Source organism: Erinaceus europaeus, chromosome 16 (genome assembly GCF_950295315.1).
Source record: "Erinaceus europaeus chromosome 16, mEriEur2.1, whole genome shotgun sequence".
In the NCBI taxonomy this organism is placed as follows: domain Eukaryota; kingdom Metazoa; phylum Chordata; class Mammalia; order Eulipotyphla; family Erinaceidae; genus Erinaceus; species Erinaceus europaeus.
Genome location: NC_080177.1, coordinates 149,698 through 176,528, shown reverse-complemented (window position 1 = coordinate 176,528; position 26,831 = coordinate 149,698). Strand labels below are relative to the sequence as shown.

General features: G+C 59.9%; 3 protein-coding genes across 13 annotated transcripts in view; all 3 read left to right on the top strand.

Annotated features, from left to right (window-relative positions):
• The first annotated feature begins 680 nt into the window (after positions 1 to 680).
• SCAMP5 (secretory carrier membrane protein 5) lies at positions 681 to 14,935 on the top strand. Of its 5 annotated transcripts, XM_060174264.1 has the most exons (8): positions 1,153 to 1,240; positions 8,283 to 8,366; positions 8,511 to 8,560; positions 8,938 to 9,066; positions 13,039 to 13,195; positions 14,076 to 14,177; positions 14,512 to 14,629; positions 14,741 to 14,935. In XM_060174264.1, the coding sequence occupies exons 3-8, from the start codon at positions 8,554 to 8,556 to the stop codon at positions 14,933 to 14,935; spliced, it is 708 nt and encodes a 235-aa protein (XP_060030247.1). In that variant the 5' UTR covers positions 1,153 to 1,240; positions 8,283 to 8,366; positions 8,511 to 8,553. The 5 variants fall into 5 exon arrangements, with proteins under 5 accessions (XP_016049747.1, XP_060030246.1, XP_060030244.1 ...); XM_016194261.2 differs by lacking the exons at positions 1,153 to 1,240; positions 8,283 to 8,366 and adding an exon at positions 681 to 811; XM_060174263.1 differs by lacking the exons at positions 1,153 to 1,240; positions 8,283 to 8,366 and adding an exon at positions 937 to 962.
• Positions 8,007 to 26,831, top strand: part of C16H15orf39 (chromosome 16 C15orf39 homolog) — a 68,654-nt gene continuing 49,829 nt past the window's right edge. The window contains exon 1 of the mRNA XM_060174226.1: positions 8,007 to 8,016. The gene's annotated coding sequence lies outside the window, so the exon portion shown is untranslated. The remainder of the gene's footprint in view (positions 8,017 to 26,831) is intronic.
• PPCDC (phosphopantothenoylcysteine decarboxylase) lies at positions 17,116 to 25,247 on the top strand. Of its 7 annotated transcripts, none has more exons than XM_016194263.2 (7): positions 17,116 to 17,278; positions 20,515 to 20,687; positions 21,229 to 21,276; positions 22,759 to 22,854; positions 23,212 to 23,340; positions 24,596 to 24,764; positions 24,846 to 25,247. In XM_016194263.2, the coding sequence occupies exons 2-7, from the start codon at positions 20,529 to 20,531 to the stop codon at positions 24,929 to 24,931; spliced, it is 687 nt and encodes a 228-aa protein (XP_016049749.1). In that variant the 5' UTR covers positions 17,116 to 17,278; positions 20,515 to 20,528; the 3' UTR covers positions 24,932 to 25,247. The 7 variants fall into 7 exon arrangements, with proteins under 7 accessions (XP_016049749.1, XP_060030195.1, XP_016049748.1 ...); XM_060174212.1 differs by lacking the exon at positions 17,116 to 17,278 and adding an exon at positions 17,401 to 17,875 and having other exon boundaries at positions 24,596 to 24,729; XM_016194262.2 differs by lacking the exon at positions 17,116 to 17,278 and adding an exon at positions 17,405 to 17,875.

Below are 26,831 nucleotides of genomic sequence, written 5' to 3'. Positions count from 1 at the left end.
GATCCCTCATGTGGACCCCTGATCCCGCCAGTGGATCTGGCTGTGGACCCCAGGCTCTCCCCACCCTGAGCCCCCAGCCCTGAAACCACCGGAGTGTAGACCCCCCCAGCTCTGACACCCCAGGTCTGCCTCCCCCAGCTCTGACACCCCCCCAGGTCTGCCCCCTCAGCTCTGACACCCCCCAGCTCTGACACCCCCCCAGGTCTGCCCCCCCAGGTCTGACACCCCCAGGTCTGACACCCCCCAGCTCTGACACCCCCCCAGGTCTGCCCCCCCCAGCTCTGACACCCCCCCAGGTCTGCCCCCCCAGGTCTGACACCCCAGCTCTGACACCCCCCCAGCTCTGACACCCCCCCAGGTCTGCCCCCCCAGGTCTGACACCCCCCCAGCTCTGTCCCCCCCAGCTCTGACACCCCCCCAGCTCTGTCCCCCCCAGGTCTGCAGACCATGCCCCCCCCTCCGCGTCCCTGATCCCACCGGACCGCGGATCCCGCCCCCAGCCCTCACCCGGCCAGACTGCGGACCCTGCCCCCCCCCCAGCCCTGCCCCCCAGTTCCGACCCGGCGGACTGCGGGCTGGGCAGCACCGCGGACAGCGCCGGGGTCGGGGAAAGCGGGGGTGGGGTGGGGTGGGGGGAGCGTGATCGCGCGAGCTCAAGGGCCTGAGCCGCCCGGGGTGGCTGCAAGTCTCGCGAGAGCGGCTGCTGCAGGCGGGGGCGAGGGAAGAGGGTCCCGCCCCCCCCCCAGCTGCTGATCCGCGGTGCTGCTGAGCCGCGTGAGCTGAAGCTTCGGGGTGCAGCGCGGGCCTCGGGGTGAGCAGGGGCCTCGGGGTGCAGCTGGAGTCTCGGGGTGCAGCACGGGCCTTGGGGTGCAGCACGGGCCTTGGGGTGCAGCACGGGCCTTGGGGTGCAGCACGGGCCTTGGGGTGCAGCTGGAGTCTCGGGGTGCAGCGCGGGCCTCGGGGTGCAGCTGGAGTCTCGGGGTGCAACGGGGGCCTTGGGGTGCAGCTGGAGTCTCGGGGTGCAGCACGTGCCTTGGGGTGCAGCTGGAGTCTCTGGGAGCAGCACGGGCCTTGGGGTGCAGCTGGAGTCTCCGGGTGCAGCGCGGGCCTCGGGGTGCAGCTGGAGTCTCGGGGAGCAGCTGGAGTCTTGGGGAGCAGCGCGGGCCTTGGAGTGCAGCGGGAGCCTCGGGGTGCAGCGGGAGCCTCGGGGTGCAGCGGGGTGCAGCGGACTCAGGCAGAGGTGAGTGGGGCCCAGTGGGGGCTCAGCAGAGCTGAGCGTGGGGGTCACCCCTTTCCAGCTTGCACCTCGAGAGCCCCCTTTGGCGTCTGGGGGGTTGGGGGAAGGTCGAAGTGACCTCACTTGTGGGGGGCGCCAGGGAGGTGACCTTTGTCCCCCCCAGAATTCCCCCCTCCAGTTCCCGGGGAAGAACGGGTCTCCATGACGTCAGATCCCGCATTCTTCACCGCCCCCCCAACCATCTTGGGGATCGGCCTCTGTCCGCTGGACCGGGTGGCAGGTCACCAGGGGGTGGCCAGGGAGGGGCTGGGGGTGGCCGGGGAGACCCTGGCGAGTGACTGGGGGGAGTAGCCAGAGCAGGTGGCAGCTGACTGTGACCTGGTGGCAGAGCTGCTGTGGCCGGGTGGGTGGGCTGGCTGCACCCGCCAACCCCTACCCTGTGGCGACCTTTGGATGACTGCCCAGGGCAGTGGGGCTATGGGGGGAGTCAGGGGTGCAGGAAGTGGCTCCCCTGCGGTGGCAGGAGTCAGTCAGTCATGAGGATGAGAGGGTGGCACCAGGTCAGGCCTGCCCCATCCTGCCCCAGCCCTGCCCCATCCTGCTCCAGCCTCTCCCAGATGGCCCCCTAGCCCAGCCCTGCCCTGCCCCAGCCTTGCCCAGCCCTGCCCCAGTTGTGCCCCATCCTGTCCCAGATGCCCCCAACCCTGCCCCAGCCCTACTCTATCCCTCCCCCTGTCCCAGTCCTGCCCTGTCCCTGCCCTGCTTCACCCATATCCCTGCCCTGCCCCAGTCCTGCCCATTGACTCAGGAGAGAGGAATCCAGAGCCCAGGAGGCTTCCTGGAGGCACAGGAGAGGGCATTTCAGAGGGAGGGTGTGGACACCAGCCTGGGGGAGGAGAAAGGAGCTCCTACCTGTTCCAGGGACAGACCTGCAAGAATTTTTTTTTGTGTGGGGCTTTCTTGTTGAGACTGGATGGGCCTCAGGGGGCCTGAGGGAGTCCAGGCTCCTTTGAGAAGCCCAGGGAGCTGTGGGAGGGACTGGCTGGGCTGGGCATCACTGCCCACCCTCTCTCCCTGCACCCTTCTCTGGGGATGGAGTAATGGGACCTTGGACTGGCCTCCTGGGAGGAAGCTGCTTGCTATATTCAGAGCCTGTCCCTCTTTCTCTTCTTCCTCTTCCTCCTCCTTCTCCCTCCTCCTCCTCCTCTCCTCCTTCAGCCCTGCCCTGGCACTTCCTCTGAGGCTGCACTGTCTTCCAGATTTGGAAGCCCTAAGGCTTCCTGGAGGGGGTATTTAGCCCGGCTGCTGTCCCCCCACCCTGCAACAGTGCTCGGGTCTCAAGTGGGAACATGGTGGAGCCTGCTAGAAGCTCTGCCCTGTGCAAGAAGCTTCTGGGAAGTTCAGCAGAGAGGAGGTGGGGTGCAAGAGAACAGTTGGCTCAGAGTGTGTGTGTGGGAGTGTGCAGCAGGGGTGCTGTGGGCTGCCTGTGACCCCCGTTTAGAGTGAGGCTGCCTGCCCCATGGTCAGCCTTCTGGAAGGAAGCAGTTTCCCCTTGTGAGTGAACTGCCCTGGTCTGCTCACAGACGGCTGCTTCCTGAGGACCAGTCCTGCTCTGGGATTGCTGGCTGGACATGCACGTGGGGTCGGGGGGTGCACAGCAGTGGGCCTGTGCTGAGGGCTGGGGCTTGGGCTGGGGGGGTTGCTGGCCTACCTGGCCAGACCCCTAGCTGTGCCTGGTGTGGGGTGGGTCACTTTCTGGGGGAACCCCGCAGGCTGGCTCATATTGGCAGCTGAGAGGCGCCTCCTCAGCCCCTCGTCCTGAGGGGTGCAGTGCCCGCAGTGCTGCCCGGCTCCAGGAAGGGTGTTGCTGGAGGCCAGAGTTCCCACTCTGTGCCGTGTTCCCGCCAGCCTCCTGCAGGTGCCCAGGCTGGGTCCTCACCCTGACTGTCCCCCGGGCAGCATGCCCATTCCACCTGGAGCTGTGTATCTCCCAGAGAGACTGGCCGGGACTGGGGGAGACTGGTGCCCTCACATGCCCCCCAAACCTTAGAGCAAGTGTCCTCTGAGCACAGTCCAGACTCTCCTTGACCTGCTTTGGGGTCGAGATCTTGGGCACCAGGCCTTCCTGCCCCATGGTCTGGGGTTCCAGGCTCCTCTGGCCCACCCTCACCCTTGGCACTGGAGCTCCCCTATGTCCCCCAGCAGCAGATCCCCCAACTCTTGAGTGTGGGGGGCTGTGCCCTCCCACAGATCTTTCAGCTCAGCTACCCCCCCCCCCCAGTGCCCTGAGTGCATCCTCGTGAGCCAGAACCCTCCAAGGTGCTACAGAGGGGCTGGCCGCAGGTCACTGGTGCAGAGCCACATACCCGCTGGGGTAGCCCAGGCCCTGGCTGCCACCTTTTGTTGATCTCCAGAGCCGCCCCCACCTCCTGTCCCACTGGAGGCTCAGGTCCCCAGTGTGCCCACGCCCCCCATGTCTGCCCTCTGTGGCACTGCTGACCTGTGACTTGTCTGACAGCAGACATGATGGGAGCTTCACAGAGCAGTGGTCTGGGAGGAGGCTATGTACCAGGCACAGGACTTGCAGGCCTGTGGGCCTGGGTGGGAATCTTGGCCCCACCTATGCAGAGTGGTGCTCTGGGGCTTGGGCTGGCATGCTCTCTCTCTCTCTCTCCCTCTCCCTCTCCCTCTCCCTCTCCTTCGCACATAGGTGCATCTTGTGGCCCAGAAGGAAGCGCAGTGGATAACACATTGGACTTTATTTATGTTGCCTCCAGGGTTATCACTAGGGCCTGGTGCCTGCACTATGAATCCACCGCTCCTAGCAGCCTTTTTTTTTCTCTCTCTCTTTTATAGACAGAGAGAGATTGAGAGGGGATGGGAAGATAAAGAGAAAGGCGCCTAGGGAGCCGGGCGTAGCGCAGCGGGTTAAGCGCACCATGGCGCAAAGCACAAGGACACAAGGACCGGAGTAAGGATCCCGGTTCGAGCCCCCCGGCTCCCCACTTGCGGGGGAGTCCCTTCACAGGTGGTGAAGAAGGTCTGCAGGTGTCTGTCTTTCTCTCCCCTTCTCTATCTTCCCCTCCTCTCTCCATTTCTCTCTGTCTTATCGAGTGACGACAACAATAACAACTACAGCAATAAAACAACAAGGGCAACAAAAGAGAAACTAAATAAATATTAAAAAACACCTTAAAAAAAAGAGAGAAAGACACCTGCAGACCTGCTTCACCCATTGTGAAGTGACCCCTCTGCAGGTGGGAAGCCGGGGGCTTGAACAGGGAACCTTGCACAGGTGCACTTAACCTGGTGTGCCACCGCCTGGCCCCCACCTGTCAGACTCTTGAGTGTGAGATTCCAGCATGAATCCCGGCATCATATATGCTGCACTGGTGCTCTGGTTCTAAATAATAAATCAGTAAACTTTCTCTTTCTCTTATTTATTTTTTTCCCAGAGCCCTGCTCAGCTCTGGCTTATGGTGGTAGGGATTGAACCTGGGACCTCTCATGCCTCAGACTTGAAGTCCTTTGGCATAACCACTATGGTATCTCTCTGCCCATAAATAAATTTAAAAAATCTTAAACTGTACAGAGTAATGGCGTTTCATGGAACAAGCAGCTTCTGGTTGGTCATGATGCTGAGCCTTGGTCCTGGGGCCTCCCTCTTGCCACTTGGCTCCTGTGACTCAAAGTCTCAGTCAGTTGAAAGGTCTGTCTGCCAGGCTTGACCCTCTTTCCTTTGCCTCAGGCTTTCTTCATTTCTTGGCATCTGGCCTCCACCCTCCCCCCAAAAATAAAGCTGACTACCTGCTGCCCGGTGAGTCCTGGTCCCAGCTGGCCTGGGCTCTGCTGCAGTGGGCATGACTGACAGTTGATTGCCGGATAGATTGAGAGCACCTGTGTTCACTGACACAAAAATGTTTCTTGAGAGAAATACGGGTTATTAGTAGCATGGGTGGCTGGGGAGGTGGTGCGGGGGTGAAGCGCTGGTCCTGAGTGTTCCCGGCATTGCATACACCGGACTGATGCTCTGGGTCAGTCTCCCTTTCCCCCTCCTCTTTCCCTTTCTGCCTCTCTTTCCCTTCCTCTCCCTCTCCCTCTCCCTCTGCCTCTGTCTCTGCCTCTGCCTCTCTCCCTCTCCCTCTCCCTCTGCCTCTGCCTCTCTCCCTCTGCTTCTCTCCCTCTCTGTCTCTCTATTATGCTATTGAGTAAATAAATCTTTTTAAAAATAGCATAGAGGGGTTGGGTGGTAGTGTACCCTTTATAGCACACACCTTTCCATACTCAGAAGCCGGGTACAAGCCTCTGTTCCCACCTGCAGGGGGAAACTTCATGAGTGGAGGAACAGTGCTGCAGTGGTCTCTCCTCTCTCCCTCCCCCCCCCTTAATATTCTGAGCATTAAGCATCCAGTATTTCTTTTTTTCTTTATATATATTATTGGACACATACAAAGAGAAATTGAGAGGAGTGACGGAGAGAGGGAAAGAGACTGAGAGATACCTGCAGCCCTGCTTCACCACTCATGAAGCTTTTCCCCTGCAGGTGGGGACCAGGGGCTTGAACCCGGGGCCTTGGGCACTGTAATGTGTGAGCTGAACCAGGTGTGCCACTGCCTGGCCCCTCTCATCTTCTATTGAGAGAGAGAGAGGGGAAGGAAGGGGGGAGAGGGAGAGAAGGAGGGAGAGAGAGGGAGGGGGAGGGAAGGAGGGAGGGAGGAGGGGACCACCACTGGCAACTGACTGGCGCAGTAGCCCCGATGGCAAACAAGCAAACATCACAGAGAGCCAGGAGATAGTTTACCTGGGAAAGCGGGGTCTGAGCCCTGGCGTCACATGGGAGCTCCCCACATGGTGGAGCAGCACCACGACAGCTCTCCCTTTCTGTCCTTGCTCTACCTTTTTCTCTCTCTGAAATAGAGAGAATGAAAAAGCTGGCCTACTGGTACTAAGGTTGCACATTTGAGAGGCCCTAGTGTCACAAAAAAGAAGAAAAAGGGGCGGAGGGTAGCTAACATAATGGTTATGCAAACAGACTCTCATGCCTGAGGCTCCAGAGTTCCAGGTTCAATAATCCCCTGCCCACCATCAGCCAGAGCTGAACTGTGCTCTGGTTAAAAAATAAAAAGAAAAAGGCAACAAAAACCCTGAGTAGGAGCTTGGAGATATCTCAGTGGATAGAGCGAATGCCTTGTTGTGCCTGAGGCCCTGGGTCTGACACCACAGGGGAGCCCCGTGAATGTGCAGAGGGAGCCCTGGGGGTGTGGGCAGCGCCGTGCTTGGAGCCTCTCCCTGAGCACATTAAGAAAGAACAGTGTGTGGTGGCCACTTCCTTCATCTTTGTTCTGCACGCTTTTACTTAATGTAAGCAAACCCAAAGGGAGCCTCTGGGAAGGTGGGCTTCATTTTATTTATTTAGGATACTTATTCTTATTTTTTAATATTCATTTATTCCCTTTTGTTGCCCTTGTTGTTTAACATTGTTGGGGTTATTGATGTCGTTGTTGTTGGATAGAACAGAGACAAATGGAGAGAGGAGGGGAAGACAGGGGAAGAGAAAGACACCCGCAGACCTGCTTCACTGCCTGCAGGTGGGGAGCTGGGGGCTCGAGCCGAGGGCTCGAACCAGGATCCTTATGCCAGTCCTTGCACTTTACGCTCTGGTCCATGTGCTGCCAGGGATTGAAATCAGGACCTCATGCTTGAGAGTCAGTGCTTTTTCCACTGTGCCACCTCCTGGACCACATCCATTTTTATTTTTATAACTATAGCTCTATTTTTTTTGTCCATTTTCCTCTTTTCTTTAATTAAAAAAAATATCTTTCTTTTAACCAGAGCACTACTCAGCTCTGGCTGATGGTGGTGCAGGGGATTGAACCTGGGACTTTGGAGCCTCAGGCATGAGAGTCTTTTTGCATAACCATTATGCTATCTACCCTCTGCTCTCTTCTCTAAGTCACACCTACATCTGTTACTGAGTATCCTTCCCCCCCACCTCTCTGGATCCTGATGGAACTAACTCAAATTTTTAATTAGATTCAGAAGAATTTGGCTGAGACTCTAAGAAGGTTTTTCATGTGCTCTTTTTAAACCACATTTAAAAAGAATCATATATTAATGAGGAAGAAGCAGAGCACTGCTTTAGACTCACTCACATAGTGCCAGGGATTGAACTTGAAACCTCACGCCCAAGAGTCCTATACCCTATCCACAGAGCTGCTTCCCAGATACCGTCACCTGCAGCCTTCTAAATGTGCAGCCTCAGAGCTGGGCCGCAGACCATGTGCGTGTCAGAGCTGTCGGTGTAGCTGTCTGGTCCATCATTACATCACTCCTCCAGACTACCGGATGGGGGATGGGGGCGGGGGCCATGTAGCTTACTGTTATGAGCCTGCCGTGCCAGGGTTCTGGGGGTTGTGTTGGTTATTAGGCCAGGGCCCCTGCATTGCTTAACGCTGTGCTCTATTTACATAATCATATCTGAGATGCGCCCTGCCTACAGGGCATTGTTTAATCCCCACTGGTTAGAACCTTCCCAACAGCTGGAGACCTGCCCTGCCTGCAGGGCGCTGGTTTAATCCCCATTGGTTAGATGGAAGCTCGCTATGCTCAGCTCTTTCCCCGTCTCTCTACCCACTCTTCTGCGTATTTCCTTTTCCGACCTACCACTTCCGCTTCAGAAAATATAAATGCAGATCAATAAAGCCAGCGTGGCATTGCGTTCCCACTCAGCCATGAGTTCCTGGTCATCTCTCTCCCGCCCAGGAAGCTAGCCCGGCAGGGTTGCACCCCCACCCCAGTGGGCTGAGCTTATGAGTGTCTTGATCAAACCCTCCTGTTGGCCTTGGACGTGCGTGCTCCTGGGCCTCTGGGGCCAGCCCTGACCACTGTGTTCTCTGGCCTTGGGAGACACAGGGAGAGTAGCTGGGGTACAGTCCTCAGTCCCCATGTCTCCAGCCTTAGGGGACACGGGGGTGTTAGAGTGGCTGGGGTGGGCATAGTGGTTGGGGGGCTGCCACACCTGCTCTGTTCCCTGTGTCTCACGGAGGCCTGAGGCCCTTCCTGGGCATCTGCCGGCTGCTCGTTGCCCTGTACAACCTGAGTGGGGACAGGCTCTTCCTCCCTGTCCCCGGTGAGGTGAGGGCAAGCCTGTGGGTGCACACTGGTGGGGTGCAGCTCGGACTGAGCAGGGTCAGGCCCCGGGGCTAGCTCCTCTGCCTCTGGGTGGGGTGGGGGAGATGCTGGGACCCCCTCACTGACCCTGCTTTCCGTCCAGGTCAGGACAGATCCACATCCAGAGGCCAGGCAGCCGTGCCACCATGGCAGGTAAGAAGGGGTGTGAGGGTAAGCGCAGGCCCCCAGCCCCTCGGTTTGGGGGTATCAGGTCCTCTCTGCCTCTAGTCCCCTCTGTCCAAGACTCTCAACTCCATGACATTTGTCAGTCTGCTGACCTTAGGGACCGGCTATGTCCTTGGCCTTGCAGCTTGGTGGCCCTGGCCCTGCCCCTCTGTCACCACTGTCCCCAGGACTGTCTACCATGCGAGACCTCAAGGCCTGGCTGGGTCAGTCCCCCACTCCTGGGTCAACCAAGGCCTGGGGAGGTGACCGGCGTGAGATCTTGGCTGCTGCAGGGTGGCCACCAGGACAGAGGGCAGGGCCACTGCAGGAGGGGACACCGCAGTGACCGTGTCACCTCCCTACAGAGCGTGTGAACAACTTCCCCCCGCTGCCCAAGTTCATCCCGCTGAAGCCCTGCTTCTACCAGGACTTTGAGGCGGACATCCCCCCCCAGCACCTCAGCATGACCAAGCGCCTCTACTACCTCTGGATGTGTGAGTGGGCACAGGGCAGGGGTGCGGGCTGGGGGTACAGGCTGGATGTGTGAGTGGGCACAGGGCAGGGGTGCGGGCTGGGTGTACAGGCTGGATGTGTGAGTGGGCACAGGGCAGGGGTGCAGGGGCAGGGCTACAGGCTGGATGTGTGAGTGGGCACAGGGCAGGGGTGCAGGCTGTATGTGTGAGTGGGCACAGGGCAGGGGTGTGGGGCGGGGGTACAGGCTGTGTGTGTGAGGGGGCACGGGGCAGGGGTGCAGGGGCGGGGTACAGGGTGGATGTGTGAGTGGGCACAGGGCAGGTGTGCGGGACAGGGGTACAGGCTGGATGTGTGAGTGGGCACAGGGCAGGGGTACAGGCTGTGTGAGTGGGTACAGGGCAGGGGTACAGGCTGTGTGAGTGGGCACAGGGCAGGGTGCGGGGCAGGGGTACAGGCTGCATGTTTGAGAGGACACAGGGCAGGGGTACAGGCTGCATGTTTGAGAGGGCACAGGGCAGGGGTACAGGCTGTGTGAGTGGGCACAGGGCAGGGGTACTGGCTGCATGTTTTAGTGGGCACAGGGCAGGGGTACAGGCTGTGTGAGTGGGCACAGGGCAGGGTGCAGGGGCAGGGGTACAGGCTGGATGTGTGAGTGGGCACAGGGCAGGGTGCAGGGGCAGGGGTACAGGCTGTGTGAGTGGGCACAGGGCAGGGTGCAGGGGCAGGGGTACAGGCTGTGTGAGTGGGCACAGGGCAGGGGTACAGGCTGGATGTGTGAAAGGGTTACACAGGGCAGGGGTGTGGGGCGGGGTCACAGGCTGTATGTGTGAGATGGTTACACATGGTAGGGGTGTGGGGTGGGGTCACAGGGACCAGCTCCACCCAGCCTCTGCTCCCCAAGCCTCCCACCCTCAGGGCTGAAGTGGGGTCTCCAGAGCGGCTCTCCTGCCCTGCCCAACACCCTTGGGTGCAGTTTCCCTGGTGAAGCTTGAGAACCCTCAGAAGCTTTTGGAGCTGGGGCCCACAGGCTGGCAGGACCCCATCGGGCCAGTGCCTGGGACAGGCAGGGTGATGGCTCAGGGTCCCGGGCCATCTATGGTAGCTTCACCGCTGGGGATCTAGGGCTCTGACACACTGAGACCGTGGCCACCTGCTGCAGGTAGGTGCATGTTGCCGTGAGAAAGGTGTGCTCTAGGAGGGCATGGCTGTGTCTGCCAGCTGACACCCCTGGGGAAACGGCTGCTCAGTGCCAGGACCCAGAGCCCAGGCGTGGCCGCAGGGTGTCTGCTGGGGCAGATGGCCCTGAAGCAGTCCCGTGTGCAGGGGTGACTGCTGGGAGGTGGTCAGTGCAGCAGCCCATCCCGGAGGGGCTGGAACTCGGTCTGTAGTGGACTGAGGACTCCACCCCTGACCTCAGGCACAGGAGCAGTGTCCAGGGTGTGGGCTCCACTTCCCAAGGCTGCCTCTTCCCCAAACACTGTCCCACACCGAGCTTCGGGCCCAAGACTGCTCAGACACTGTCCCCAGATCACTGGTTCAGGACAGCATGGGGACAGTTGGGTAGGAGAAAGAGGGGTGTATTTTAAAATTTTATTTATTTATTTATTAGATAGAGACAGAAAGAAACTGATAAGGAGGAGGAGAGAGAGAGGGAGAAACAGAGAGACACCTGCAACCCTGCTTCACCACTTGCGAAGCTTTCCCCCTGCAGGTGGGGACCAGGGGCTTGAACCCAGGGTCCTTGTGCACCTTAATGAGTGTGTGCTCAACCAGGCATGCCGCCACCTGGGCCTGAGAGGGATGTATTCTAAAAAATTTTTCTTCCTTTAATATTTATCTTAGCAGAGCACTGCCCAGCCTGGTTTATGGTGCATCAGGTTCATACTCTCTCCTGTACCCTTTATTTCTCTCTTTATTGGGTAGAGACAGAGAGGGAGAGGGAGAGGGAGAGGGACAGAGAGACACCTGCAGACCTGGGTCCTTGTACATGGTGACGTGTGCACCACCTCCCTGCCCCTCCCTTTGTGTCTTTATGGGGCTCGCTCCCAGGCCTGAGTGGGAGGCCCCCTGGCCACCGAGGACTGCACCTGTCTTCAGCCCCACCCTCCCTGGAGCAAGATGGAAGTACCAGCTTTCAGCTCCCCCGCCAGTGCCCCAGGGCTCCCCAGAGATGCCCCCTCGTGGAGCAGGGGTCCCCTCACTTGGCGGAACTGCAGGCCAGGCCTGGGGGGACGAGATGCACTTGGCTCCTTTGAGCAAACATCTCTGTGCTGTCAGTCACAGCATTTGGGTGAAGAAGTGTCTGTTCCCAGGGTCACTAGCTGCACAGGGGACTGACCCGAGGTGTGGGAGTGAGTTGGAGGTCAGCTGCTGTGCTGAGAACAGGTGGAGCATTGAGGGGCCTGAGGAGGGGAGTCGGCTGTCTGTGGGCAGTGGTCCGCCGCTGCGGTCGGTCAGCTTGGCTGCTGTGAACGTCGGGTCCTGCAGGTTCTCTGGGGGGAGTCGGGTGCTGTGGTCCAGGGTGAGTGTGACCAGAAGGGCATGAAGGAGGAGAGTGGGGGTCACAGGCCCTGCTGGATAGAGAGGCTGGAGAGACAAGTGCCTAGAGATGGTGTGGAGTTTGGGGGCCATTGGGAGAGGGCAGACTCGAGACTGGAAGCCAGCACTCGGGCAGACTGCTGTCCACTCTGCGTGGGGAGAGACTGCTGTCTACTCTGCATGGGGAGCAGACGGAGCAGCAAGGACCCAAGCCCTGAAACCTGAGACTATGAAGAGGGACTAGGGCTGAGCACTGACCACACAGGACACCCCCTCCTCACGAGGGCCTGTTGGGCTACAGTGCAGTGACCACACGTGACCACATGTGACCACATGGGTGACTGACTGCCTGGTGACCAGGCCACTCATGGTGATCACAGTAATCACACAGTGACCACATGTTGTCTACATAGTGACCACTTGGTGACCACATAGATGACCACATGGTGACTACACAGTGTCTACATGGTGACCACACTGTGAGTGCCTGGTGACAAGGCCACTCATGGTGATCACACAGTGACCACACAGGTGACCACAGTGACCACATGGTGAGCACACGGAGAGTGCCTGGTGACAAGCCACTCGTGGTGATCACACAGTGACCACACAGGTGACCACATGGTGACCACACAGGTGGCCACAGTGACCACGTGGTGAGCACACGGTGAGTGCCTGCTGACAGGACCACTCATGGTGCCTGCACAGTGACCACACAGGTGACCACATGGTGACCACACAGGTGGCCACAGTGACCACGTGGTGAGCACACGGTGAGTGCCTGCTGACAGGACCACTCATGGTGCCTGCATAGTCACATGCCTGTCTTTGCAGTCAGGGATGGGGGCACTCAGCCCCCCAGCTGGATTCAGAGCTATAAATGCCTGATCCCCTCAGGTGAGCAGCTCTTGAGGCGCTTAAGGGCTCTGCGAGGGGCGAGAGATGGGAGTATGGACAGGGGCTGTGCAGCCAAGGCCACCTCCCTTGCGTCACTGCCCCCTGCCCTCCGCCCCCTGTCCCCCCTGCCCTGTATGTACAGCAGGTCTGGGGAGTGGCTTCCAGGTGTCCAGAGACCTGGCTTTGGGGCTTTTTGGACCTGATGGCTGTGGGCTCAGATAGCCCTGGGCACCTACCGGTCTGGGTGGACTGGGCGCGAGGAGGGCTGTGGGGGAGGAAGCAGCCAGCAGCTGGGGCTGGACTCACAGCCAGCTGCGTCGCTGTGTCACTGTGTCGCTGGCTCTGGGAGCCTTCCCCTCCCTGGGGTGTTCTGCCACAGGGGAGAAGCCTCCGGAGGGGCCCCTCTGAGGGGAGCAGCACCCTGCCTCTTGGTCCTGAGGCCCAGCCAGCAGCGGGGCCTGGTCTTGACGCCTGCCTTTTCCTCACATCTGCGCTCTCTGTCTGTGGTGCGGGCTCCGTGTGTCTGTGTGTCTGTGCACGTGCTCCCGGCTCTGCAGTGAACGGTGTCACGCTGGCCGTGAACCTGGTGGGCTGCCTCGCGTGGCTGATCGGAGGCGGGGGAGCCACCAACTTCGGCCTGGCCTTTCTCTGGCTCATCCTCTTCACTCCCTGCTCCTATGTCTGCTGGTTTCGGCCCATTTACAAGGCCTTCAAGTAAGTGGGGGCGTGAGCCCCAGCCTGTCTGTCCTCACCCCTCCGCCCCTGCCCCCTCCACAGCTCCATCTCCAGGAGGGACTGGGCTGCCAGGGCTGAGGCTCCTCCTCTGTCCTCTCCTTCCTCATACTCGGGGGGGGGGGGGGGGGGGGGGCTCAGACTCCGGGCCCTCATCCTTCTTCACACTCAGCGGTGCAGACACTGCCCTCCCTGGGCAGCTGTTTCCAGTTTGGCCATGGAGCCCACATCTCTCTCTCTCTCTCTCTCTCTTGTTTTAAAGATTTTATTTATTTATTAATGAGAAAGATAGGAGGAGGAGAGAGAAAGAACCAGACATCACTCTGGCACATGTGCTGCTGGGGATCGAACTCAGGACCTCATGCTTGAGAGTCCAAAGCTTTATCACTACGCCACCTCCTGGACCACATGAGCCCACATCTCTTGGTGGGGCTGCACGCTGCACAGGGCTGGTGGCTTGGTGGCACCCCCACCCCCATCTGTGCTCACCCTGCTCAGATGCCAAGGTGGCTTCAGGTCTCTGCCCAGGCCCACCCTGTGGCTCCTGGAGGGCTTTCCTGGTGCCGAGGGACTGTCCTTCCCTGTGCCTGGAAGCTGTCTGTCTCGGTGCCACTGGACTTCCCAGGCCTCACATGCCATCACCTGCTGGACTGCCTGATACATCACCTCCCTGGACACCGAGGTGGTCTGTCCGGCCGCAGTGGACCCTCCGTGCACTCACCAGCATTGGTGTGATAAACAGTCCCTGTGGGGACCCCTCAGGGCTTCCCGAGGGCCACGCCACTTGCTGGCCTCAGGGGAGGCCAAGAAGGCCTTGAGGTGGGAGGCCAGACTGCCCGTGACAGTGGCGTCCCCTCTGCAGGACAGACAGCTCCTTCAGCTTCATGGCCTTCTTCTTCACCTTCATGGCCCAGATGGTCATCAGCATCATCCAGGCTGTGGGCATCCCTGGCTGGGGTGTCTGGTAAGGGCCAGGGTGGTGCCCGGCTGTGACTGCCCCCTGGGGACCCCCGCTACCCGGGGAGCAGGGCCTGAGGTGTTGTAGTGGATACAGCCGGGAGTGGGGGAGGGGAACCTGCAGCAGTTTTTTTGGGGGGTCCAGCACCATGAGAACTGGGGGGAGGAAGCCTGTCCGTGGACCTTGGGGACCCTGACATGCTGCCTCCCAGTGTCAGTGAGATGGTCCTCATGCACCTCACAGGGCCGCCTCGCTGTGACACTGGGCTGGGTGACGCTGGGCTGGGCTGGGCTGGGCTGGGGACCCCTCCGACCACCTGACCGCCTGCCTCTCCCCACAGCGGCTGGATCGCCACCATCACCTTCTTCAGCACGAATGTGGGCTCCGCTGTGGTGATGCTCATCCCCACCATCATGTTCACAGTCGTTGCTGTCTTCTCCTTCATCGCCCTCAGCATGGTGGGTGCCGGCCCTGGGCAGGGCGATGGGAGGGGGGCTCCCCGGCACCTGTGGCTGCGTCCTGGCCCTCTGGCCTTGACCTCCCTGTCCCCCCCCCCGCTCCCCCCCCAGGTTCATAAGTTCTACCGGGGCAGCGGGGGCAGCTTCAGCAAGGCCCAGGAGGAATGGACAACAGGCGCCTGGAAGAACCCCCACGTGCAGCAGGCGGCCCAGAATGCGGCCATGGGGGTGGCCCAGGGTGCCGTGAGCCCGCCGCAGGCTCAGTACTCAGCCACCCCCAACTACACCTACTCCAACGAGATGTGAGCCTGGAGCTGGCAGGCAGGGTGGCCTGGAGCCCGCAGACGGGACCGCAGGCTCCGCTCCCCTTGGTACAGAATCGGAGTTCTATACATGTACATATACGCCCCATGCCCCCTGTTCTCAGAGCTGGGCTGCCCGGCACCGTCCCTGGGGCGGCCATCTCCCCCTTCGTGAAGTCCAGTGCAGTGGGCATCCCTGTGTCGCCGTGGTGCTAGGTGTCCGTTTAGAACCTGACTGCCCTTGCCCCCCAGGCTGCCTCTGAGCCTGCCAGGACGCCTGGTGGAGAGCTGGCCCCTCCCTACCTGCAAGGCCCAGACTCTCTTCTCACATGACCTCTTGTCCCCAAGGCTGAGTGTCCACATGTCCCCTGAGACAGAGCCCACAACCACATCAGAGGGGCATTTGGGGCTCAGCCCTGTCCTGGTAGGGGACCTCCCTGGGCCCTGACAACAGGGGTGGACACTGCTCAGCTTGGCTGCAGGCACAGACTCCCTGCCCTGCCCTGTCCCCCTTCCCAGAGCCTCCCTCCAGCTCTGCCCTGTCCTTGAAGACAGTCACTGTCCCCTGAAGAACTCCAGGCCAGGGGCAGAGGCCGTGTGAGTGACTGGCCTGGGTGGGGCCTGGCTGTCCAAGCCCTGTGGCAGGTGTGTGGGACATGGGAGTTGCTCAGTGTGGGTCTGTCAGGTAGAGGGGAGGCAGTTGGTGTTGGGGAGCCTGCCCCCATCTACTGTGTCCCAGGGTGTCTCTGAGCACCTGCAGTAGGTGCAGTAAGGACCCCTGCCTGTGGCCCATCCAGTCTTGTGAGGCTGTCCTCCATGAGGCCCTGGCTCTGAGCTGGTGGGCAGTGGCTTCTCAGGGCGGTTGCTGTCAACTGGCCAGTCTGCTCCTGTAGTCTGACCTGTAACCCACGCCCACGGATCCACTCTGGGCTGCTCCTGAGGGGCTCTGACCCGGGCCCCAGAATTCTGTTCCCAGTGCCCCCTTGGGTTGGCTTTCTCCTCTGTTTTTTGGGAAGCAGCTGCCAAAGCCCCCAGTCTGGCCTGAGGCTCAGGCCCCATATCAGGTCTCCCTCAGCCCCACTGCTGCCCCCTCAGTTGAACTCTGGAAACAAGTGTGGTCCAGGCCAGGCCTGGGACCTGTCCCATGCTGTCCTTCCTGGCTCAGCCCTGACTATGTGTGGCCCTGGGGTGCAACTCTGAGCTTCCCTGGGGAAGGAACCAGAGTGGGCTTGGGGCCGTGCTGGGGGGGGTTGCTCTGGAGCTCCTGGTCCTTGCAACCCGCCAGCCACCTGCTTATGTGCCGGCTGGTGACACCTGCTCCTTGTCCTGGGGACTGCTGGCCGTCTCTCCAGCTGGCAGGTATCCTTCCTCAAGCCATGTGTCTGTCTGGGAATCCCGTGAACACAATAAAGGGAGCACTGGGTCTGTGTGTCTGCATCCTGTCTCCTGGGGCTTGCAAGGGAGTGTGGGCACAGGTGGGCATCGGGTGTGCAGGGTGGACAAGGGGGTGTAGGCACAGGAAGACGAGGTTGTGGGTGGGGTGAGGGCACGGGTGGTAGTGGTGGGTGGTTCTGACGACCCTCTGACCGCGGTTCTGCCCCCAGGAGTCACCTTGAATGACCCTGGACTTGAGCAGAGGCCCCAGTTGCTAAGAGGCTGGGCCAGGATGCAGGTCACTGTGGGCGGGGCTGTGTGCGGGTCACTGTGGGCGGGGCTGTGTGCGGGTCACTGTGGGCGGGGCTGGATGCAGGTCACTGTGGGCGGGGCTGGGTGCGGGTCACTGTGGGAGGGGCTGGATGCAGGTCACTGTGGGCGGGGCTGGGTGCCGGTCACTGTGGGAGGGGCTGGGTGCGGGTCACTGTGGGCGGGGCTGGGTGCGGGTCACTGTGGGCGGGGCTGGGTGCGGGTCACTGTGGGCGGGGCTGGGTGCGGGTCACTGTGGGCGGGGCTGGGTGCGGGTCACAGTGGGCGGGGCTGGGTGCGGGTAACTGTGGGCGGGGCTGGGTGCGGGTCACTGTGGGCGGGGCTGGGTGCGGGTCACTGTGGGCGGGGCTGGGTGCGGGTCACTGTGGGCGGGGCTGGGTGCGGGTCACTGTGGGCGGGGCGGGGCTCGGGTCATTGTGGGCGGGGCTGCGTGCGGATCACTGTGGGCGGGGCTGGGTGCGAGGCAGGGTGCAGGGCAGGACCTGCTCAGGCCACCCGGAGGCAGACAGGGCGAACTACAATTCCCAGTGAGCTGCGCGACCACGCCAGCAGCCAGCTGCTGTCGCGAGATTACGTGCTACTTGCGTCAGTCGGTGGCTACTGAGTTCCCGCGATAGTTGGATCTGGAGAAGCACCTGCACGGGTGAGCAGCGGGGGCGGGGTCTGCGTTTCAGGGGTTCTCAGTTTCCGTGTGAGAGACGTGGGCCCGAGAGATGGTCTCTGTGTGAGAATCTCTGAGTCTGTGAGGAGAAAGACACCCTGTGTGAAAAAGTCTCTGTGAGAGAGTCTCCGTGTGAGAGTCTGTGAGGAAGACACCCTGTGTGAAAAAGTCTCTGTGAGAGAGTCTCCGTGTGAGAGTCTGTGAGGAAGACACCCTGTGTGAGAGTCTCTGTGAGAGAGTCTCCGTGTGAGAGTCTGTGAGGAAGACACCCTGTGTGAAAGAGTCGCTGTGAGAAAGACACCTTGTCTGAGAGAGTCTCTGAGGGACACCCTGTGAGAGAGAGCCAGATGTGAGAGCGGGGCTGCTCCGCACCCCTCCCTTCTGTGAGTGCGCCCCCAGCACCCGGGGTGTGTGGGGTGGGTGCGGCAGAGGCGTTGTGAGTGCACAGGGCCGGGGGCGGCGCGGTGCCCCGCTGTGCCTCCCTGGGTGGTGCTGGTGGGCCACCCCGCCACCCTAGCGCTGGCTTCAGGAGCAAATCCCGACGAGCTTCCCAACGGGCAGGAGCGGAAGCCCCGCCAGGTGTGCAGGGGCGAAACTGAGGGAGCTCTGGAGCGCGGGGTGGGCGCGGGGTGGGCGCGGGGCCCTGCCCTCTGGAGCGCGGGGTGGGCGCGGGGTCCTGCCCTCTGGAGCGCGGGGTGGGCGCGGGGCCCTGCCCTCTGGAGCGCGGGGTGGGCGCGGGGTGGAGCGCGGGGCCCTGCCCTCTGGAGCGCGGGGTGGGCGCGGGGTGGAGCGCGGGGCCCTGCCCTCTGGAGCGCGGGGTGGGTGCGGGGCCCTGCCCTCTGGAGCGCGGGGTGGGCGCGGGGCCCTGCCCTCTGGAGCGCGGGGTGCAGGCTCCCTTCTGTCCGGTGCTGGAGCTGGCAGTGGCCGTCCCTGGCTGCCCAAGTGTGACCTACCATTGGTGCACAAGACACATGGACTTAGTGACAGCGCCTTGAAGAGGGACCTGCTCCTGCAGAGCTTGTGAGAAGAGTGGGCTGGCCAGCCAGCCAGGGCCAGCACTCCCCAGGAGCCCTCCTTTCCTGGACCACAGTGCCCCGCCACAGGACTCTCACACTGGGCGGTCTCTGGCGGGCGACGAGGGTGAGCCTGCTTGGGCCAGCGTGAGGGACCTGGAGGTCAGGGCCAAGGCTGTAGGTTCGGACCCTCCTCGGGGCCTCGTCTGCCCCCGGTCTGCACTTGCTGCCCCAGTGCCTTTCTGTGAGGACCAGGAAGCCTTTCCTCCATCCAGCTCCACCCGCGTCAGGCTCCTTAGAGCCTGGGCCCGGCGTGTTGCGGGCTCTGTCTGGAGGCAGAGAGGCGGCCGTTTTCCTAGTGGCCCCTTTGTGTGATGGAGGCCTGCGCCCAGCCTTTACCAGTTGCCAGCAGCTCCTGCTGCCCAGGAGGTTTGTGGCTGGCAGGACCCGGGACAAGAGGCACTAGCTGCAGCCCCAAGGACACACCTGTCACAGGGGCTTCAGAGAAGGAGAGTCATTAGTTCAGCTTTGCTGCCATTTTTATTTTTTATTTTATTATCTTTGTTTATTGGATAGAGACAGCCAGAAATTTAGAGTAAGGGGAAGACAGAGAGACACCTGCAGCCCTGCTTCACCACTCAAAGCTTTTCCCCTGCAGGTGGGGACCAGGGGCTTGAACCTGGGTCCTTGTGCACCATAACATGTGCACTCAACCAGGTGTGCCAACACCTGGCCCTTCTTTTTTATTCCCTTTTTGTTGCCCTTGTTTTATTGTAGTAATTATTGTTGTTATTGATGTTGTTGGACAGGACAGAGAGAAATGGAGAGAGGAGGGGAAGACAGAGAGGGGGAGAGAAAGACAGACACCTGCAGACCTGCTTCACTGCCTGTGAAGCGACTCCCCTGAAGGTGGGGAGCTGGGGGCTCAATCCAGGATCCTTATGCTGGTCCTTGTGCTTTGCGCCATGTGCGCTTAACCTGCTGCGTTACCGCCTGATTCCCCCTTTTTTTTAAAATGCCAGGGCTTTGTCGAGGCTTTGTGCTGCACAATTCTACTGGTCCTGGCACATCTTTTCTTTACATCTAGAGTGTTAGACACACACACACACACACACACACACACACACACACACACACACACACACACACACCATACAGCCTGCTGCAGTACTTGTGAAGCAGCTCCTCTGTGTGCTGCTCCAGTGCTGTGCTGAGGGCTCAAACCCAGGTGCTCACAAATAATAAAATGTACATTCTGTTCATATCAAGTGAGCCTGCTCCTGGCCCCCAGGACTTGAATTTATTTTATTTTGTTTTTAAGAGCAACACAAAAAACTGCTGCCAACTGCCACTATCCCTGGGGCTGTCCAGCTGAGCTGGTTTGACTTTACCTTCAGGTGGTGGTAGTGGGGGAGCAGGATAGCATAATGGTTCTGCAAGACTTCATGCTGGAGGCATCTGAGGTCCCAGGTTCAATCTTCAGCACCATCATAAGCCAGAGCTCAGCGATGGTCTGGAAAAAAGTAAATAAGTGAGGGGGCCGGGTGGTGCACCTGGTTGAATGCACTATTACAGTGTGCAAGGACCTGGGTTCGAGTCCCCGGTCCCCACCTGCAGGGGGGAAGCTTTGCAGGTGGTGAAGCAGGACTGCAGGTGTCTCTCTGTCTCTCTCCCTCTCTGTCACCCCCTTCCCTCTTGATTTCTGGCTGTCTCTATCCAATAAATAAGGATAATTAGAAAAAAAGGAAATAAATGAGTTAAGTTAGCCAGGTTTCACATGGACAGCATGCCTGCGCTGTGATGCGTCACCAAGGCCCTTGCCAGTTCCCATCTTTCAGGAGGTGTTGGTGCTGTGGTGTCTTTTCCTCTGGCTCTGGCTCTGGCTCTGTGTTAGCCCAGAGCAGGGAAGACAAAATATCCAACTATCCAGTTTCTTTTTTTTTTTTCCTTTATTGGAGATTAATGGTTTAAAATACAATGGTTTGTACATGTGTAACATTTCCACATAACAATACAATCCCTACTAGGTGACTGTACAGTTTCTAAACCCAGGTACATGCAGCTCCTGCCCCCTTCCACCTTTTGAGACAAGGTGGAGGCTTGGGTCCTTGGCCACTGAGCCTGTCAGGCGGGTCCCAGTGAAGAGGGCTTGGTGACTGTGCACCCTGGCACAGAGCAAAGGAAAAGACCCTCATCTGCCTTTAGGTCCCGAGGGCACCATGGAGCCTTGGCCGGCTGGCCCCCCTATGGAGCCTGGGTCCTCATGTCCGGCTGCTGCCCCTGTGGAGAGACAGTTTCGCATCCTTGTGGGTGTCACCGGCAGTGTGGCTGCACTGAAATTGCCTCTTCTGGTGTCTAAACTTCTGGACATTCCTGGCGTGAGTACCATGGCCACTGACCTCTGGCATGCTGCCCTGGCCACTCTTTGGGTGTTTCCGGGATCTTCTCTCTGCATAGTGCAGCTCCAGGAAAGGAGCTCAGGGCTCCCAAGGGACCTGCCTCCAGGCTCCCACTGCCTTGAATCCTAATCTCCCCTATTTTTAAAGAATATTTTATTTACTTATTTTCCTTTTTTGTTGCCCTTGTTTTTATCATTGTTGTGGTTATTATTATTGTTGTTATTGATGATGTTGTTGGATAGGACAGAGAGAAATGGAGAGAGGAGGGGAAGACAGAGAAGGGGAGAGAAAGACAGACACCTGCAGACCTGCTTCACAGCCTCGAACTAGGATCCTTATGCTAGTCCTTGTGCTTCGCACCACCTGCGCTTAAGCCGCTGCACTACAGCCCAACCCCCCGCCCTCATTTGTATTTGAACCCCAGGCTCTGCTGCCCTGAGCCCTAGCTCTGGCCGTGGTGGTGTGGGGCATTGAACCTGTGTCTTCTGCCCCTGTGCTTGCTCCCTGGCCCTCTGGGCAGCTTCTCTCCAGGGACGACACCAGGCTGTGGGCAGTACTGGGCCAACGGGTGATGATCCTCGACTGCGTCACGCCTTCTGTCTTCTGCTCCTCACCGTGGCCTGTGCTTTGGGGGCCCTGGACAGGATGCCCTCTCTCCTTCCTGGATCCCTCAGAGAAGAGCCCCTGGTCCCCTGCCCCCAGTGTTGTGTTTGCTTTCTTGTAAACTGGCACATAAAGGATCAGAGCCATGAGGCTAGGAGGTGAACTGGGTTTTCTTAGAAGTACTGTAGCTGTGGGTGTGGACCCTGAGGGGGTGGGGAGTCCGCAGTCAGGTAGGGCTGGGCTGGGGGTGGGTGCCCCCAACAGGAAGTAGCTGGGTCCTTGCAGGAAGGTGGGTGGATCAGACACCTGGGGCTGGAGGAGGGCCTCCGTGACAGCCTAGGGTTTGACCAGAGACTCAGGCCCAGGAGGCACCGGGGTTACTGGAGAGGGACCCTGTGCTGGGATGGCTTTGGGGTTCCCCGGGGGGCAGCTGGCTCTGCCACAGCACCTTAATGTCCAGCAGGGGGCAGTGTGCACCCACAGGATTGCTTTGCATCCAGGCAGGGCCCTGTGATCTTTCCCTTTTTAACTTGAGTCACCCTGTTTTTTAACTTGAGTCACGCGTGTTTGTACTCACGGGTGATTTACTGGGTTTCTGTGGTCATTCTAGTCCTGTCTTGTTTCGGTCCGGGTGGTCTCCTTTGGTATTCCTAGTTGATCCGGGAGAGGAGAGGAGAGGAGAGGAGAGGAGAGGAGAGGAGAGGAGAGGAGAGAAAGCGATCTGCTGCTCGTAGCTCCGCCTCCGGAAGTCGAATCCCGCTTTCAAAAATTTTTATATCTTAGCAGTAGAGGGAAGCAGAACATCACTGTTACATATGCGATGTTGGGGATTGAACTTGGGACCTCTTGCTTTGAACTCCAAAGCTCTGACCGCTGCACCACCTGCTCCCCTTGGTGCTGAGTGGAGCCTGAGGACTTGTGGGAGGGCTGTCCCTTGACCAAGTCTCTCTTTTTTTAAAGAATTTATTTATTTATTCATGAGAAAGATAGGAGGAGAGAAAAAACAGACATCACTCTGGTACATGTGCTGCCGGGGATCGAACTCAGGACCTCATGGTTGAGAATCCAGTGCTTTATCCACTGTGCCACGTTCTTGACCACTTGACCAAGTCTTGTTTGGGAATTGGGTGGTCGTCCTGGGTTGTGCTGGCTGGGCGCTGCCAGGAGGATGGGCCAGATCCAGGAGCTTTGTGGCCAAGCAAGCAGGTGGACAGGTGGGGTTTCCAAGGCAACAGGGAGAGGCCTTTGAGGGCGAAAGCTGCTTGGGACTGATCAGACCTGCACCCCAGCCCCCACCCTGGACCCCAGCCCCACCCCGGACCCCCAGCCCCCCACCCCGGACCCCCACTCCCCACTCTGGTCCTCAGCCTCCCACCTGGCTGTGAGAAGCTGCCCCCTTTGTCCTGCAGGCTGTGTTCTGATGCCCCCCCCCATTTCTTGGTGACAGGTGGAAGTGGCCGTGGTCAGCACTGAGAGGGCCAAACACTTCTACAGCTCCCAGGACATCCCTGTCACCCTGTACAGTGATGCTGATGAGTGGGAGGTCAGTGGGTGCTGTGGCCAGTGGCCTCCTGCCTTGCAGCCTCCCCAGAAGGGCCAGCGCATCCCTGGGCTCCTCCAACCACAGGAGCCCTGCTCCCACACCGTCCTGGACACCCTTGGGCCTGCAGGAGCCTCCTCCCTGGGGTGCTGGCCAGAGCCCCAGAGTGTGAGCCCTGCACCCCTGAGCATTCCAGTCTGTCCTCCGCCTCTGCTGCCAGCACAGTTCCCCACCGGGAGGCTCTGCAGCCCATGTCCACTCTGGCTTGGGCTCTGCCCCTCACTGCATTGACCGGCATGGGTGGCTGGGGTGGTCAGTGCTGGGCCCCTGACAGCAGCAGAGCCGTGTGCTGCCCCTCAGATGTGGAAGCGGCGCTCAGACCCCGTTCTCCACATCGAGCTGCGGCGCTGGGCGGACCTCATGCTGGTGGCCCCCCTGGATGCCAACACACTGGGCAAGGTGGCCAGTGGCATCTGTGACAACCTGTTGGTGAGTGACCCCCCCTGGGCCTGGGGTGGACTCAGGCCAGTCCTGCCTGAGTGAGACCTGGGGTGGACCAAGGCGGCCAGCTCAGAGTGGACCCACCTGCCCCCCAAGAGAGCTGGGGACAGACTTACAGGTGCTAGCCACTGGGCCACACCTCACTGTGCCTCTTGCTGCCTCTGGCCCTCGCTGTCCCATCACCTCCTGGCCCCTCACTGTCTCCATCACCTCCTGGCCCCTCACTGTCTCCATCACCTCCTGGCCCCTCACTGTCTCCATCACCTCCTGGCCCCTCACTGTCTCCATCACCTCCTGGCCCCTCACTGTCTCCATCACCTCCTGGCCCCTCACTGTCTCCATCACCTCCTGGCCCCTCACTGTCTCCATCACTTCCTGGCCCTTGCTGTCTCCATCACCTCCTGGCCCCTCACTGTCCCATCACCTCCTGGCCCTTGCTGTCTCCATCACCTCCTGGCCCCTCACTGTCTCCATCACCTCCTGGCCCCTCACTGTCTCCATCACCTCCCGGCCCTTGCTGTCCCATCACCTCCCGGCCCTCGCTGTCTCCATCACCTCCTGGCCCTTGCTGTCTCCATCACCTCCTGGTCCCTCACTGTCTCCATCACCTCCTGGGCCCTCACTGTCTCCATCACCTCCTGGGCCCTCACTGTCTCCACCACCTCCTGGCCCTCGCTGTCTCCATCACTTCCTGGCCCTTGCTGTCTCCATCACCTCCTGGCCCCTCACTGTCTCCATCACCTCCTGGCCCCTTGCTATTCCTTGTCACCTCCTGGCCCCTTGCTGTCCCCATCACCTCTTTTTTCATTGCTGTCCTCTGTCACCTCTTCACCCCTTGGTGTCCCATCACCTTCTGGCCTCTGACCGCCCCTGGCTGTCCCCTGTCACCTCCTGATCCCTAGCTGTTCCCCTATTGCCTCCTGGCCCCGCAGTCTGTACTTGGCCTCCCCCCCTGCATGTCCCCACAGGCAGTCACATCACAATGTCCCTGTCCCTGTGCATCTCACGTGACCACTCTGCCGAGACCTGCTTCCTGCATGCCGGGGGGGAGGCAGCTGGAGGACAGACCTGGGGACGGGAACCTTATCCTCAGGAGCCCTTGAGTGTCCTGGGGAGTCTGTCTCACCAGCTCAGTGGGCAGCAGGGACATGACCACCCCCCTTGAGCAAGGGTGGGGGATCTGGGTGGCCTCCCTCTACCTGCCTGGGGCCCTGCCCGGTGATGGCGCCTGCTCCCCTCACAGACCTGTGTGCTCCGGGCCTGGGACCGCAGCAAACCCCTGCTCTTCTGCCTGGCCATGAACACAGCCATGTGGGAGCACCCGCTGACCGCCCAGCAGCGGGACCAGCTCCGGGTCTTCGGCTACACAGAGATCCCGTGCGTGGCCAAGACGCTGGTGTGCGGGGACCAAGGTGGGCCGGGATGGGGACCCCAAGCTGGGACGCAGAGGTCCCCAGTCCCATGCAGCTGACTGACCCCGCTCTGCTCCCCAGGCATGGGGGCCATGGCCGAGGTGGACACCATTGTGGACAGAGTCAGAGAAGTCATGTCACAGCACCGCGGCTGCCCGAAGAGCTGAGCCCATCCCGTGTGTGGTGTCTCTAGGCCCAGGACCCTACTGCCAGGAGACACCCCTCCCTGGCTGCTCTCTGTGCGAGTAGTGGGTGTGGGCCCGGGGCTGGACCCTGAACCACCGTCTGCAGCTCACCTCAGGGCTTTCCCGAGGGCCAGTCTCCGAGCTTCTCCACAGGCGCTGAGGGCAGCCGACACCGAGGAAAGGATCAGATGGCTGCCGGGAGGAGTGCATGCAGAGCCCCAGACTTGCAGGCTCCCAGCACCGACACCAAGGCTGGTGCTCTGCTCTCACTGAATAAAGGAGCTGATGAGTGACCACACGGGCGGCCTGTTTGCAAACTCCTGTTCTGACATCCATCATGGGGGTCCCTGTGTTCCCCACTGTGGGGGCTCCTGTGATGGCGTCCCTGTGCTCCCTGCTGTGGGGGCTCCTGTGATGTGGTCCCTGTGCTCCCCGCTGTGGGGGCTCCTGTGATGGGGTCCCTGTGCTCCCCGCTGTGGGGGCTCCTGTGATGGGGTCCCTGTGCTCCCTGCTGTGGGGGCTCCTGTGATGGGGTCCCTGTGCTCCCCGCTGTGGGGGCTCCTGTGATGGGGTCCCTGTGCTCCCCGCTGTGGGGGCTCCTGTGATGGGGTCCCTGTGCTCCCCGCTGTGGGGGCTCCTGTGATGGGGTCCCTGTGCTCCCTGCTGTGGGGGCTCCTGTGATGGGGTCCCTGTGCTCCCTGCTGTGGGGGCTCCTGTGATGGGGTCCCTGTGCTCCCTGCTGTGGGGGCTCCTGTGATGGGGTCCCTGTGCTCCCTGCTGTGGGGGCTCCTGTGATGGGTTCCCTGTGCTCCCCGTTCTGGGGGCTCCTGTGATGGGATCCCTCTGCTCCCCAATGTGGGGGCTCCTGTGATGGGGTCTCTGTGTTCCCTGCTGTGGGGGCTCCTGTGATGGGGTCCCTGTGCTCCCCACTGTGGGGGCTCCCGTGATGGGGTCCCTGTGCTCCCCGCTGTGGGGGCTCCTGTAATGGGGTCCCTGTGCTCCCTGTTCCCCTCCTGCAGAGGGAACGCTTTTTGAGTGGTGAAATGGGGCTGCAGGTATCTCTCTCTCTCCCTATCACCCTCTTCCCTCTTGATTTCTGGCCGTCTCTATCAAATAAATAAATAGAGATAGAAAACATTTAAGAAAAAAAAAGAAAACATTTAAGAAGGGGAGTGGTCCAATGTGTCCTGGAGCTCAGCTTCCCCAGAGACCCACCCTACTAGGGAAAGAGAGAGGCAGACTGGGAGTATGGACCGACCAGTCAACGCCCATGTTCAGCGGGGAAGCAATTACAGAAGCCAGACCTTCTACCTTCTGCAACCCACAATGACCCTGGGTCCATGCTCCCAGAGGGATAGAGAATGGGAAAGCTATCGGGGGAGGGGGTGGGATATGGAAATTGGGCGGTGGGAATTGTGTGGGGTTGTACCCCTCCTACCCTATGGTTTTGTTAATTAATCCTTTCTTAAATAAAAAAGAAAAAAAAAAAAAGAAAATACTAACACATATTTGACACTGGGGCTTTCCCTGGGCTCAACTAGGCACAGCTTGAAAGCTGGCAGAAAAAAAAAAAAAAAAAAAAAAAAAAAAAAAAAAGAAGGGGAGTGGTGGAAATTATGAACCAGATGGCACTGCCAAGTATTCTTTTTTTTAAAAAAATACTCTGTTTTGTTGCCCTTGTTGTTTTATTGTTGTAGTTATTATTGTTGCTATTGATGTCATTGTTGTTGAATAGGACAGAAAGAAATGGAGAGAGAGGAAGACAGAGGAGGAGAGACAGACACCTGTAGACCTGCTTCACTGCTTGTGAAGCAACTTCCCTGCAAGTGGGGAGCCAGGGGCTCTAAGCAGGATTCTTGTGCCGGTCCTTGTGCTTCGCGCT